The sequence below is a fragment of the Rhinichthys klamathensis genome, unplaced genomic scaffold (genome assembly GCF_029890125.1).
Source record: "Rhinichthys klamathensis goyatoka isolate OS25496 unplaced genomic scaffold, OSU_Roscu_1.1 h1tg000180l_1, whole genome shotgun sequence".
Taxonomy (NCBI): domain Eukaryota; kingdom Metazoa; phylum Chordata; class Actinopteri; order Cypriniformes; family Leuciscidae; genus Rhinichthys; species Rhinichthys klamathensis.
In genome coordinates, this window is record NW_026606708.1 from 3,150,001 (window position 1) to 3,164,876 (window position 14,876).

Here is a 14,876-nt window from a genome sequence, read left to right on the forward strand (position 1 = left end):
GTAGTGATGTTTCAGTGGTTTTGCTTGTTTTGGCGGTGATATTATTTTGAATAAGGTTGGTTGACAGCTTTTTGAAAAATAGGTGATTGTTTTTTTTTTGTTGAGATTTTAAAAGTGTGTTGTTTACACTTGATGTAGTCCAAGGGATGCGCTACTGCAGAGGTCAGCAAAATGAGTGAGAATCATAACAATGCGCGCCCTTCGGACGGATGCTAGCCTATCTTCTTCATTGCATTCTGTCGCCTGCAATGCAATTCCTTGGTTTATTCGACACCGATTCATTCTTGATAATGCTTTATTTGGGGCATCGACATTCTTTTTGAATTCCTAACCGTAGCTACTGCCACTGGCACACAAATCCCAGAGACTCAAAAGAAGGAGGACAATAGCCATGGCTGCTTGAATTGAGGCTGCAGAATCATATAGGCTACAGACTCCCAGAGCAGCTCTTAAAGGGAGTGAATATAGGCCAATGGTTGGCCTGGTCTGCGCAATATAGGCTATGATTGGATATTTTACTGGTTCACGCGATATTGAAATAGAAAACATTATAGAAACATTATTTTGATTATTATTTTGACGTTTTTGTCGTCGGTGTGTTGTCAAAGCGCATTACGCCATCCCTCTTTGCGGTACTCTTTGAAGAGGAGCCTGCTCTGGAGTGCGCGCGTCATGGAGGGTGGTGACATGGGCCCGCCACTCTGCGTGTTCACGGCGGACCTTGATTTAATATCCATACAATTAAGGCACGCGGTGAATGCCAAGAGAGGGGCCTTAAAACGGCAAATCTGTCTCGTTTATAAAAATGAGCAGCAGCACGAGTGATAAGCAGATCCGGATCCGGAGTGAAGAATGCGCGGTTATTCTCTCGTAAAGTCACAGAGCTAAACAGGAACTGAGGCCGCTTGGGTTGCTGGCGCATGATAGGAATATTAATTTTGGGAGCTGACAGGAATGTGAAATTTCTCTTCTAATTCATAATATATAAGTCTATAAGTCTATTACCACTACTAATGTCTTTATAATAGTAAAAAAAAATTAACAGTTCAATTATTAAAGATTAATTTGATATGGATTAGCTGATGCAGACATTATTGCTCGAAGGAACAATGGGCACAAATATTCAGAACATCCGATAATGGTTTTTGTGGACATTTGGTTCCCATTGCAACTCAGAAAACGCTGCAAAACCGAAGTCAATGATGCAAGTCAATATTCTAGCCCGAAAAAGAAAGGCGAATCTGTACAGTACTACCTGCATCATCATGTTTTGTGATCACTATTTGGTCATGTATTGGTAATGGTTTAAAAACAAACACAGGCCTCTCTGATTTTGTAATGGAGTGCACCTGCATTCAACTGAAATATTGGAATGTTTAGATAAAAATACGGCAAAACATCAACTTAAATTCAGGAAGACATTATTGTGTATAACATTTAGTGCAGTATTTATTGTTTTCAAATTGTGTTCACTGTTTTAATATGCACATTGCATCTTCTACCAAGCCGTGTCACTTCCTTCCACGCTTTTTTGTTTGCCTGTCAATAAACCCTTATTGCAAATCAGTCACCTGTCTAGAAATTTTGCTTCAAGTTTATATTGCTGGCCTTCTCCCAGAACTCCGCATAATCATCCTCTTGTAACTATATGGACGTGCTGGATGAGTACAACAATATGGCAGCCAATCAATTGAGATGGTTGTCTAGAGATTCTAACTTCCAGCGGTTTCAGTGATAAATTCAACACATTTTAATGTTCTTTATATGACCTAAAGAAAATCATACTGCTATGCATGTGCCACACATCCCAAAGACACAACAGATACTCTCATTGGCCTTTTCCTTGAATTACAGGTGTTCAATCTCAGCAGTTTGAGGAAATGCCAGATGTGCACATGAATAAAATGGGCTACCAATTTTACACCATTCAACCTTTACTGTAAGGCTTACAGCACAATGCTTGTAGATAAACACGGCTCACTCTCTTCAAGGCAAAGGCAAAGTTGGAGTGTATAAAATATTCTTCGCATTGAAAATGACCAATAACACAACCTTAGAATTTTGATGACAAAGATGAACCATTTTAAAATTTGGGCAAAACAAACATTTATAATGCATTGTTGAATATATTGAGACCATGAGGGGATTACAGTTTTTTCAACATTTGTTATATTTAGCTCTATTTCTAAACTTATTTTACAGTTTTCAAAAGGGACAGTGGCAAAAATATATATATATATCCTGGGTTATTTTGAGATAAAAAAAAATAAACACAACAAATATATGTCCATCATTTTAAAGTTAAGCATGTTTATCCTGTGTTCGTCAAAGGTGCTTTCTTAACTTTAAATCCTTTCAGGTGGGTGTGAGCAGGTTAAAAATTGATAGTGCATCTTTGTGCAAAAACAATTAGCAGAGCAAAAAAAGACAGTCTTTCCAACAAAAGCCAGTAAAAAGAACACCAATTACACCATATAATATTATTTTAATAATGAGCATGATCAAATCTAAGAACGTGATAGATAGTGACCTTCCAATACAATGCATATTCATTTCAGGGGTGACTTAAATGTTTGTCTTGTAACTCTTTTTTTAATATTTTTAGTATTTCATATATTTTTCATGAATCTTTTGTTTTATATGACTATAGAAATCTGAAACCCTCACACGGTTCAAGTCCGCTCTCCCACACACAAACACACAAAACAGCAAGCAGGTCCTAAAAAAATCACGCACAGAAACCATATACTCTTTTTTTGTTTTTTCTTACTTTTAACAGTAAATCAGTAACATTAATTTTCAGGTTACACGTTTTGAGGCGTTCTTCGTTATTGTTATAATTATATGATCCTACGTTAAAGCTTAGCAATATACTGAGGACATGGGGGAGGAATAAGCGATAAAATGAAATCTGTTAAGAAAGGACAAGAAAAAAGAAAAAAAAAGGTGATGCATCTAAAATGACTTCAAATAATAAAGCAGTGAATTGCTACATCTCTCAGATTGGCTTAAAGAAACAGTGACCTCTGCTGGGCGGGGTTGGAACAGTAAGTAGTTACATTTCTGCTCTTTAAACATTATGCATGAATGGGAACAGAGTCTGAGCACCGGGCTCTGAACCATAATGAAAACATTAGTTTTACTACTTTTTTTAGTCCAGCCAGTGACAATGTTGACTTCCCTTGGTTAAGGATGCATGGGATGTCGTCTCCCTGATAATGCTGTTTCAATTGAGGTATAGAACAGCCATTATTAAACGGTTTCCGTAGCTTTAAAATGTTAAGGCTCCAAGCAGGAAAAACAGAAGAAAAAAAGAAAACGTGACAAGTGGCTCGTCACTGAACAAAAAAGAAAAAAAAAGTCAAGTGTTACATAATTCAAAAATAGAATTTTTTATAACATCATCTCATGTCAAGACACATTTCATTGTCCCTTCTACGGAGTTGCACGATTCTCCACAAATGGGTTTAAACCATTCTGGATCTACAGAATGTAAAACTGGCCCGTTACAGTTACTGATGCTGGAGATGCCCCTCCCCCCTGACCAGAACGGAGTCTGAACACAACCCCCCCCCCCCCCCACACACACACACACACACACACTTCTGCCATATCACATGACTGACATACACTCTACCACCATCCCTGATACACACACATACATACAAGTGTCACAGAGTTCACTACCCACTCATGATGAGGAGCAGTGGGGCTAGAGAAACAAACATATAGGATGAAATAAAAGACAGTGTGTACAGATATCGGTTGGTCAAAGGGGGGAGGGAGGTGCATGAAAACAATACCAAATGATAGAAAAAAAAGAGAAAGAAAAAAAGAAATCGAAATGATGACGCGACATTGAGAGGTGCTAATCGACTTCAGCCCCCACAGGTAAAGCAGGAGGCGCAGAGGCTCGAGTCTGACGCTGGCTGAAGTCACCAGAATTAAATAGAAAAACATAATGATTGTTTATTTTTTAAATTTCATCTTGTGTCCTCTTTAAATTTCATTTTTAAATGGTCAGTCCTAAAACAACTGCTCATCAGCTGTAGGGGGCAGCCTTCTATTGTTTATTTCGGTTCTGGCGTTCCTGTGGGAGAGAGAGAGAGAGAGAGAGAGAGAGAGAGAGAGAGAGAGAGAGAGAGAGAGAGAGAGAGAGAGAGAGAGAGAGAGAAATGGAGGGAGGTCACTTTGATGTACACTAAAACAACTTTTTATTTCAAAATACTACCACTGCAATCAAGCAATCAAAAATTTCTCAAACTGTACTTTTTTTACTTTCTCACACACCAAAAAATTTACCAATAATTTCCATTAATTTTCCAGTTCTTCATCATTTGGTTATTTAAAAACATTTACACTCAATTGGCCAATTATTGTTTATTTTATGTCACGGCAAGAACGGGGTATCAGTTACAATGTAGGTAACTAAATTAATAGATGTATTTGACAGGGTTTTTATCAAATTTAAGGCTTCAAACCCTAATTTGAAATTTAAACAATTTTATATAAAATGATAATACTCCCATTTCATTTCTAAAGACTATCTTTTAAAGAAAAGGGATGAGTGGAAATGATAAGAGATTTTATTTATAATATAAATATCTTATGTAATCCTAACTTTTTAGATTGTACATGAACTTATTTTCGATCCACCGGCTGAGTGAAAATGCAATTTCTCTATTAAACCCTGTATTCAACGCAGCTGGGCTTTTAGAAATGCAGCAAGTTTGCAGGTATGATATAAACCCTGTCATAAGGTAAACACTGTCATAATTCATCAACAGTAGATCAATAAGCCAACGCTTAGGTAAAAATGTGCAAGCCAGTAGAACGTGCATCAATGCTGTGTTTTTTCTTTGAAACATGCAGTGCTCATAATTAAATCATAGCCTTTTGAAGTTTAATAATCACATTAAGCCATATCGTGATTCCTGTTTTTCTGCTAAACAGAAAATTCTGATTTCTGATAAATCTGATAATTAAAATGATATTTAAGTGAAAGGAGTGTTACAGGAGCAGCAAAATGGTAATTCTTCAACATTCAATAAAAGGTGCAATTTATAGCCATTAGCCAATGACATATTTTAGATTTGAGCATAAATATAAACTTTTATAAACATTTGACTTTTCTAAAAGAAAAGGAAAGCTTACTTGATCCAGTCGGGATCGGCTCTGGAGAGGAGCAGGCTCTAGGTTCTGTCAATGGAGATAGAATAGAAGAAAGAGTTTCAAATTAATAATCCTTTGAAACAAATCAAAAACATCAGTACTTTGTCTTAACTAAATTCTAGGAGAGTAACGATACCCTCATGTCATGATTCGATACATATCATGATACTGAACTCACGCTACAATATTATTGCGATACTCCAAGACATTCGGTAAAAGGTTAACAAAAAAATTACTGTTGATTAAAATGCTACATTTAATATTACATTGGGACTGGAAATGAATAGTCTTGGACTTGGTGCTGGTAACCCAATGCACAGGACAATAGTGCTAGGGATGTCCCGATACCACTTTTTCACTTCCGATACCGATACCGATGCCGCAGCTTTGGCTTTTGCCGATACCGATATTAATCCGATATTTTTATTTTATTCTTAAACTAATAAAAAATATAGCAATTTTCTCAATTAGCCACCTAAAATATACCTCCTATATAGTCCACAACATTATGAAAGATTGCCACCCTTTATTCAAACACTACAAAAAAATAAAGAAATATATAAATGAAAGAAAATACAGGTACTTCAGTACTTAAAGCTAGCTAGCTACCAACAGGTTTAAAGTTAAAACAATTTAAACAGCAGCATTCTACATTGTAAATACCAGTACAGTTTTTGTTTTTTAAATCAAGTAGAATTTCTTTAACTGTGTGTTAAACTGATTATCACTCTTGTGTGTGTTAAACACAATCTACTTAATACAGACAGCTTCATTATAAAGATAAAACAACAAATCCCCAAAATATATGATCATAATCTATGACAAAAATGCTATTATAAACTAGATTAGTGGATAATACACATTGCTCTTTTTATTGTTGTAAAATACATTCATGAAAAACAAAATAACAAAAATGAAAAAGATAATTATTTTAGATATAGCTAAATCTGCTATAAAATTGAGACATGTTTTAAGTGTATTGCACAGCTATTTAATGAGGCAGCAACATTAATAATTATTAATGTTAATAAGCTTTAATTGCGTCACTGCATTATGATATGAAAGGCTCCAATACAGTGCGGCACAAAGCGCTTATGCGCATCCCGAGCGGAGAATGATGCGCTTGAAGCCACGTGGAGTTACAGCACGCAGCGCGTCGAGTCCGCTTTGAAAAGTTCAAAGCACAACGGAGATACATATTGATGGACAGTGTATTATACAGTATCTATCTATGCAATCGTTTATTGAGCCTTTTCTTTTAACAGTTTTAAATTTCAGTTACTGTGCGCGTGAGGAACAATTATAGTGCTCTGACTCTAGTGTTGTGATCAAACCGACAGCGTCCTACACCCGGTAGAGAGTAACACGATTGAGTTACAGCAATAAAGTCCAGCAAGATAAAGTTGTTTTATGCGAAAACATAGACCTTTATCTTACAGATCAAGTATAATAGTATTAACATTGGATCATCTTGAAGATAGTTTCATCATTGACTGTAACCGAACGCGACGCGCTGTTTGAATGCTGAATGGAGAATGACTGACAGCCGCGAGAGGGAAAAGTTTACGTGATCTTGAATTTAATGACTTAAATATTAATTTATATCTCTCATAATGGCTTCAGAACACTTATAATAGAGTGCACGAAAACGTTATGGTACTTTAGAATGTTTTTGTGCCTTTTGTGGGGCTTAACAATAACACATAATAGTATACCCACAATATCGGATTTGGATCGGCCTCGTCTGATCGATACCCGATCCCGCAAAAATGGCAGTATCGGAGCCGATACCGATCCTGAGTATCGGATCGGGACATCCCTAGACACGACACCAGAATAACAATATGAATGATTCTGAAGCTGAAAATATAGAATTATATTAGATGAATAAATATGCTTGCACTGTCACTGACTAGATATTTAAAATAGTGTAGGCCACTTTTTACTGGTAACATAAGACATTTAGCATTATCAGGACACATATAGTAGTTTAATGTAGTACTGACACTTGAATTTTTTCACACACAGTAATTTTAATTTTGTGTGTTAGTTATATACACACAATACATATTGGGTCTCATTCATGAAACACGAGCAGAACTAATTTTTGTGTAAATCGTGTGTAAAGTGGTTCTGGCGTAAATTTTAGATTCATTAAAATGTTCGTATTTTCCAAATGTTAGTTGGTACACAAGAAATCTACACCTGCTCCCAGCCACGCGTAAATAGTGCGCTTAACACCCGAACGTTTTGCTCATTAATAAGGCTGCATTTTAATTCACCTTAATTGGGTAAATATTTGCACAGCATTTTGAAAAAATATTATATATAGTAATTACATACGGTTTTTCTTATTATGAGAGCCAGTAATAGCATCATGCGATGGTGGTCCTTCTCCAGTTTGAATACTATTTTTCCGAAGTGAACTAATTCGTTTTTTTGCTCTCAAGATTACTGTCGAGCCATTTTCTTCTCACTTCTGGGAATGTTCGATTAACAGATGAAACTCCATTAACTGCATCTGTAATATGCTGCCAAGCTTCCTTTTTTTAGGACCCGATACGCCACTATGTACGCTTGAAAATAAAATGTGGCGTTTTGAATGAACTTCTGATAATAAATACTTAAATTTCTGCATCTGAGAATTTTTTTTTTTCATTCGCATTCATGTCATAATATGATGCCCATATATAGTTGTCAGTCGGATTTAATGGGCGGGATTTATGGTAATTGAGAATGAACGTGCACGCGCATCCCAGTTACGACTGATTGGAATTCATTAACACACACACACATTTCACTATCACATCTGACGTTTACGAAGTATTTGTGAATCAGGAGAAGAGTTTTCGGGAAGGTCTCTTTACGCGCAAATCACTCGCATATTTACTCGTATATTTACGGATGTTTCATGAATGAGACCCAATGTCACTATCCACGATACATATTGTTGCATTTTTGTATTGCGAAATATTGTGACAATTAGGGGTGTAACAATATATCGTGCCACAATATATCGCAATACAAAAATGCAACAATACGTATCGTGGATAGTGACAATATGTATCATGGATACAAAATAATACCCAAAATAAAAATTACTGTGTGAGAAAAAATTCTCACAAAAGTTTTAGTGTCAGTACTACATTAAACTACTATATTATATACTGTTGATTATAATGTATAATAATGCAATGGGGGAATATTTGTGGGTCCTGATAATGCCAAATGACTTATGTAACTTGACCAGTAAAAAGTCTCCAACATTATTTTAAATATATCTAGTCAGAAAAAGTGCAAGAATATTCGTCTAAAATAATTCTGTATTTTCAGCTTCAGAATCATGAATATTTTTATTCTGGTGTCACCATTGTCCTTGGGTTACAAGCACCGAGTCCAAGCCTATTCATTTAAACCCACAATGTAATATCAAAGTTAGCATTTTAATCAACAGTACATTTTTTGTTAACATTTTATCATATGTCTTGGAGTATCGCAATAATATCGTATCGTGAGTTCAGTATCGTGATATGTATCGAATCGTGACATGAGGGTCTCTTTACACCCCTAGTGACAATATATTGTTACACCCCTACTAAATTGAATTCTCAATCTCAACAAAAAACAGCCAAATTTTATAGATTGTCTTATCCATCCATAACCTGTCAAAAACAGAAATACTTTACAGAGAATAAAACTTTTGAAATAATAAAATCACATTTAAAATGAGCAAACAGAGTGGAGCCAGATTAAGCCAAATTCTTACTGTCTCCAAATGGCTGACTAATAAAATTCCATTTATTTGCAGCATGATACTCGACTAAAACAGCAGTAGAAGCACAGTATTAAACACCACCTCTGGACGAAGCATCAAAGACAGAATAATGAAATGACCAAAGCAATGAGCATCAACCATTCAAAAAGAACCAAGATGTGCACTGATCTACGGCACCTATAAACAGCTGTAACCTTTACATAGGAAGTTTCTGTGACATGAACAGTAGCCTGAACCCATCACATGCAGTTCAAAGTTCTTTGGTTAATCGCCGCTTATGGTCATTCACCTCAACAGGGTCTACATAGAAATATTTTCCTTCAGTATACACATCTCTAAACCATAAAAGACGATAACATCAATTAAAAACAAAAATAGACAATCTGCATCGATATTAGTTCCCATTTATGTGCTAAACAATGCAGCTGTTAAACACTCTTAAAAAAAAACCCAGCTGAATTTTCAAGATTAAAGCATGCACATTACCTTTCTTACCACCTCTTCCTCCTCCTGCCGTTTCTCGTAGTGTGAGAAGTCATCGAAGATAGAGGTGGTGTGTTTGTAGGTGGCGATGATCTTCAGCACCTGCTTGGCCTTCTCCAGAGGCACCTCCTGCGTGTCACGGGAGTTGGTCACGGGCTTGTTGTCATTGTTCTCCAGGCGGATGTGCCTGAGCTGGCTGTTGGGCACGTCTTTAACAAACAGCCAGTCCACGTCGAATTTGCCCTTCCATTTGTCCTGCGCCCAAACGCCCGCGCTGGTGCCGTAGTCTACAGGCGAGCGCATCTCCGCCACGCCGCAGAAGTGTCCGCTGCCATTGACGCTGAAAAGCAGGTAGACGGGACCTTTGCCATTGATGGCCCGAAAGGCAGAATCTAGCCGCTTGTTACCATGTTCCGTGCTGCACCAGATGGAGTACTTGATGGAGCGGTGGATGTCGTCCTCAGAGTAGCTCTTAATGATGAACACCCGGCCGTTTTTCAGGTTCCAATCGAAGTCCTTGGGGTTGTAACTGTGCGCCGCACGCAGCTTTTCCAGGACCGGATGGGACTCGCCGCCGCCACCAGAGCCCGGAAGGCCGCCTCCGCCACCGTTGCCAACCCCTCCGCCGCTCGAGGAGCCACTGCTGTCCACGCTGCCACCCCCGCCATAACCGGGGTTGCGGTTACGAGGGGCAACCCACCGAGTTTGAGGGGGAGGAGCAGGGTTGTGGTTCTGGTAAGGCTGTGGAGGGGGCGGACCCTGCATCGCCATCTGCTGGGCAAGTGATTGGGCATGGGAAGGCATGGGGGGCTGAGGTGGGGGCGGCAGCCCATGAGGGTGAGGTGGTAGGTGACCCTGGGAGTGGAGGGGAGGCTGCTGGTGGTGGGGCGGTAGTGGCGAGGCCACTTTAGTCACAGGCCCCTTATTATCCCAAGTGCCAATGTCCATGTTGTGTTTGATGGGCGGCGGGGGCAGAGTGCCTCCAGCCATGGGCATCCCCGGCTTGCTCTTTATTTTCAGCTGCTGAGGCTTGGCTGGTTTGCTAGCGATGGCTGCCCAGGATGTGGGTTTGTTGGGCGGTAGCCCGATAGGAGTACCACCATTACCCGTGGCCACCGCCGCCACTGGCCCACCTCCGATAACAGAGCCCACCGTCTTCACTCCAGAACCACCTCCAGTCACGTCGCCGCCAATCTTCAGCCCCACCATGCCCTGCTCTAAGCTATTCATACCTGGCGCCTTATTTAAGGTGTCGCTGGGGAAGCCCGTTTGCCCATCGGGCACTAGTGTGCCACCTAAAGAACTAGGTGGGTAACTGTAACTGCCCCCGTATGCAGAACTCTGAGTCTGCTGGCCCTGGGAGCCGCTCGTACCCCAGGCGGAAAACGCGGGATTTTCAGGGAAAAAGTTAAAGCGGTGTGGATAGATGCTACTGCCCAGACCCCCAGGCTGTCCAAACACAGTGTCATGCATGAAGTGATGGTCTCCATTACTGAGGGGGGCGTACGGAGTGAGGTACGGGATCGGCGGGTCTCCACCGGTGGACCAGGGGGCCTCGCTGAGGGGGTACGGGAACCCAATCGAGGGGGCATAGTAGCTAGACAGGTATGGGTCAGTCATGGATTGGTAACTGTTATTCTGGGGGAATACCAGAAATACAGATGTTAGAATTAATAACGACAAAATGCAAACTAAATATACTAATTTCAAATAGAACAAAAACAGATTAGACATGAAACTGCAGATGTGAAACTGTAAGAAACACACTATATTTCTATGGAAATTCTTTTAAACTCCTGAACAACTTAAAAACAATGATGTTATAAAAATATTATACAATCAGTTCCTTTTAGCAATGTACTGTGGTTATGGTAATGTACTGGTATTTAAAAAAAATGACATACAAATTTAGTGGTTAGCACAACAGCAAAAAAAGTTATTTTAGAATGATACATTGGTGAAAGCACTGTGCTGATTTTACTTGCATAATGCGTTAAATATCACGTATTATTTTTAATATCTAAACATCCTTACAATACGATACCTCAACGGACTATCAAAATTGTGTAAAATAATGAGACTTGTTTTTAGAGAATGCATGTTAAAATAAAATGTTTTTCTCATTTCCATACCCTAAGAAAAACAAACAGACATTTCTCACCGGATTAGACTGGCCAGTGAGGTATGGTTCAAAGTCATTGTCGTGGACCGTTTCCTTCTGATGGAGAGAGCCATTTTGCACTAAAAAAAAAGAATGATATTTAACATCAGGATTACTTTTCAATTTACCACATCTGATAATAAACCCAAAGCATGCGCTAAACCCAACAGCCCTCTCTTTCCTGTGAAAAATATCACTTAACCAATGCTGCTATGCCATTCACATTTTAGATCTATAACAAATGATAAACAACTACTAGTAATATGTATTTCACCACACACTGATCTCATTGACTCATTCACCACATGTTCTGTCTGAGTACCACAATATTACAGACATACAGTCATGGATGAAGAGGACCATCTAAAAATCACCCAAGCCCAAAAGACACAAATACACAACTACAGTAGTTAATGCCACAGAGTTATGAACATTATCTAATTAATGTGCTCAAAAGCCAAGCTCTCAGTGCCAATAGATGTGTCGGTGTAGTGTTAATCCAACAGGAGCAGTTCTGGACTCCAGGAGGAGGTATATGCCCCATCAGGTGATTGAATGAGCTCTCAGACAACATTTGGATGATGTGCGAGAAACACACCAACCAGGCTTGACTTGATACAAGTCACAAAGAAAGAATGCCCAAATTTTACTAAACAGACCATAGCTAAGAGCATCTACTATGGTGAAATTAGATTCAATGTGAATTAATGAGAAACAATATCCTGGCCGTTTAATTTATAAATCTGTAAAGACATATTAAAAGGCAAACTTACCTTTAGCGTCTTGCCCTTTGGATGTCTTCCCATTCAGTAAGTGATCAGAGATGGATAGAAACAACAAGATAACACATTAACACATTTGAATCGTTGTTTTAAACACAAGCTCTTCGTGCTTAACATGTAAATACTTCATGCTCTTAATCCACATCGACTCCATCAGAGCATCATCAATAAATCAATGCACAATCAGGGGTCGCTCGACACTCGTTATATTAAAAAAACGGGGGGCTAACATTGACATTTATTTAGTCAATCAAGTATGTTAATATTCATTCACTCGGACAGCTAAAGATTCCGTCGACCACGCAGATCAGCCCAAGTCCAGAGAAAACTGGTTATAACTCTCGGAAGCTGATGAGAGATTGTGTAGTTAAATGAATTAAGGAATTAAGGAAACGTCTGTTTGGACAGAGGAAACGCGATGTGATATTCAATTAAACGAGTGGAAAAAATGCTAACTCGTTAGCCATCGCGCTGGTGTGAAGCAAGGAGAGGCTGATGCCCGTCATGTCTCCGCAGAAGCGGCGGAGGCTGCACGCGCATTCCCTGCTCCTCCTAAAGGCCTTAGCGACGCCGTGCCACTCCAACCTACCTGTGGGTCAATACTGGTGGTAGACATAATTCATCAAGAGGGCCTCTTTAGATTCAGCAAGAGTCTTGCAAAGAAAAACTGAACCAGCAGCGAAGGTGCACGGCGTAACCCGAAGCCCGTGGGTTCCTCTCGGCTCCGTGCAGGCTGAACTGCGTTTTTTTTCAGCAAGTTCCACGACTTGATTCTGGCGATCCGGTCCTCTCGAGCGCACTAAAAGTCCAGCCTGAGGATGATTCCGAGAGTATTAGAGGCTCTGCGGGTTTGAGGTTTAATCCAATGCTGTCACACTCCGTGTGTAAATTAATTTCAAAGTGTATATATATATTTTTTCCTCTTCCCAGCCCGCAGTTATTGTGCACCTCTGTTCACTTCCGCCCAATGGCCGCTCCATCCGGGATCTGCGCGGAGGGACTGACGCCACATGGACCGGGTGGCCATCAACCTGAGAAAATTGGGGGGAAAGTTATTATTGCATACATATTTTATTTATCTTGGTAAATAAAATTCATTATTCAATCTAATAATTACATCAAGAGCTAAGTATAGTATATTTATGAAGTGCATTCTTTTGGCATTGACAGTATCTGTATCTTTATTATTAGGGGTCAAGACCATGGTCAAGACCCGAAAGGGGCTGCCCCTATTGTAATTGTTGGTTTACTTTATTTTTATCATCATCATTCTCATCATCATCATCATTATTATTATTCCTGAATGGGAGTCAATTAATGGCAGCCCTATAAACCATAGAAAATTCACACAGTGGTGGTATGAATCGTAATAGTGTAATTATGTTTGTAATAAATATTTAAAATAAAAAAACTAGCTGCTTCCTCCACTTGATCTTAGAAATATTACATCACATTCATTCCTCAGTCACACCTACCTGTCATATTCATTTATTATATGATTGTTGCATTGGGTTTTGTTTAATGTGGACAAAACAAGTGACTGTCATAAACCACACTGATAATAAAATGGGGATTTAATGAATATTACTCTTTTTTAATGAATTCTATAGTGGACTTTCAGCTGGTCTTTTCCTTTTTTTTCATGAATTCTTAAATATGTGCAAAGATGTCCAAAATAGCTACTTGAGGATTTCACATCAGATGTTGATGACAGGCTTGATGTCTTTTTCTCCAAGCCACATTAGACCATTTGACTGTGAAGACCATATTCTTTGTTTATAGTTCATAATTTTGTTTTATAACATGCCACCACTTACTTTTAACATTTACATTTTCACAGTTAAAGAATGTCATTAACAAGCACTGAGCACTCTTGTATCGCAGTGAAACCTCATGCTGATAAAGGGCATTCAGGGTAGCTAATTGATATTTAGATAGCTATTGATCTTAGTCGGAGATGGGTGGGATGGGGTTCTTTCTGTTTAATCCGTTTGCAGTATCTGGAACCCCAAAGGGAGCAGCTCTGTTTCAACATAACATAAAATAGGCTACTACACGATTTATACTCGATTAGATATTTTAGTTAAATTTCTTACACGTTTAATTAGCCTATGTGTTTCCATTTTGAAAGTGTTAGAGACAGAGAGCATGTTGGATTTGGATGGTGGTGGCTAGGATAATAAATGATTGTATCACATGGGATGTCAAACACAATAATGCCAAGTGTGCTTGCTTACCAAGATCATTAGTAATGCTTTTCAAAGTTCTGTTGGGGCATTGGCTACAGCAAGCAGTTGCCACTTACACAGATTCAAACACAACTTGCGTTTTTCTCATTTTAACCACAAGGTGTCAGTCTAATTTGAGTCGAATTGTGGAATTTCCTCGATTACATATCAAAACACTGACACAGAGACCTTAATCAAAGCTTTGGGTGTTTTTTTTTTCATTCAAAATGGGGTGTTTTTAATCAAATATTATTAAGATAATTATGTACTACATG

General features: G+C 38.8%; 1 protein-coding gene across 1 annotated transcript; it reads right to left on the minus strand.

Moving 5' to 3' along the window:
• Positions 1-2,465: 2,465 nt before the first annotated feature.
• ythdf1 (YTH N6-methyladenosine RNA binding protein F1) lies at positions 2,466-13,360 on the minus strand. The gene is made up of 6 exons (XM_056261062.1): positions 12,963-13,360; positions 12,365-12,389; positions 11,592-11,671; positions 9,434-11,068; positions 5,155-5,199; positions 2,466-4,090 (listed from the first exon to the last, which is right to left on the minus strand). Exons 1-6 carry the CDS (start codon positions 12,987-12,989, stop codon positions 4,064-4,066), a joined length of 1,839 nt encoding a protein of 612 aa, XP_056117037.1. The 5' UTR covers positions 12,990-13,360; the 3' UTR covers positions 2,466-4,063.
• Between the last annotated feature and the right edge of the window lie 1,516 nt (positions 13,361-14,876).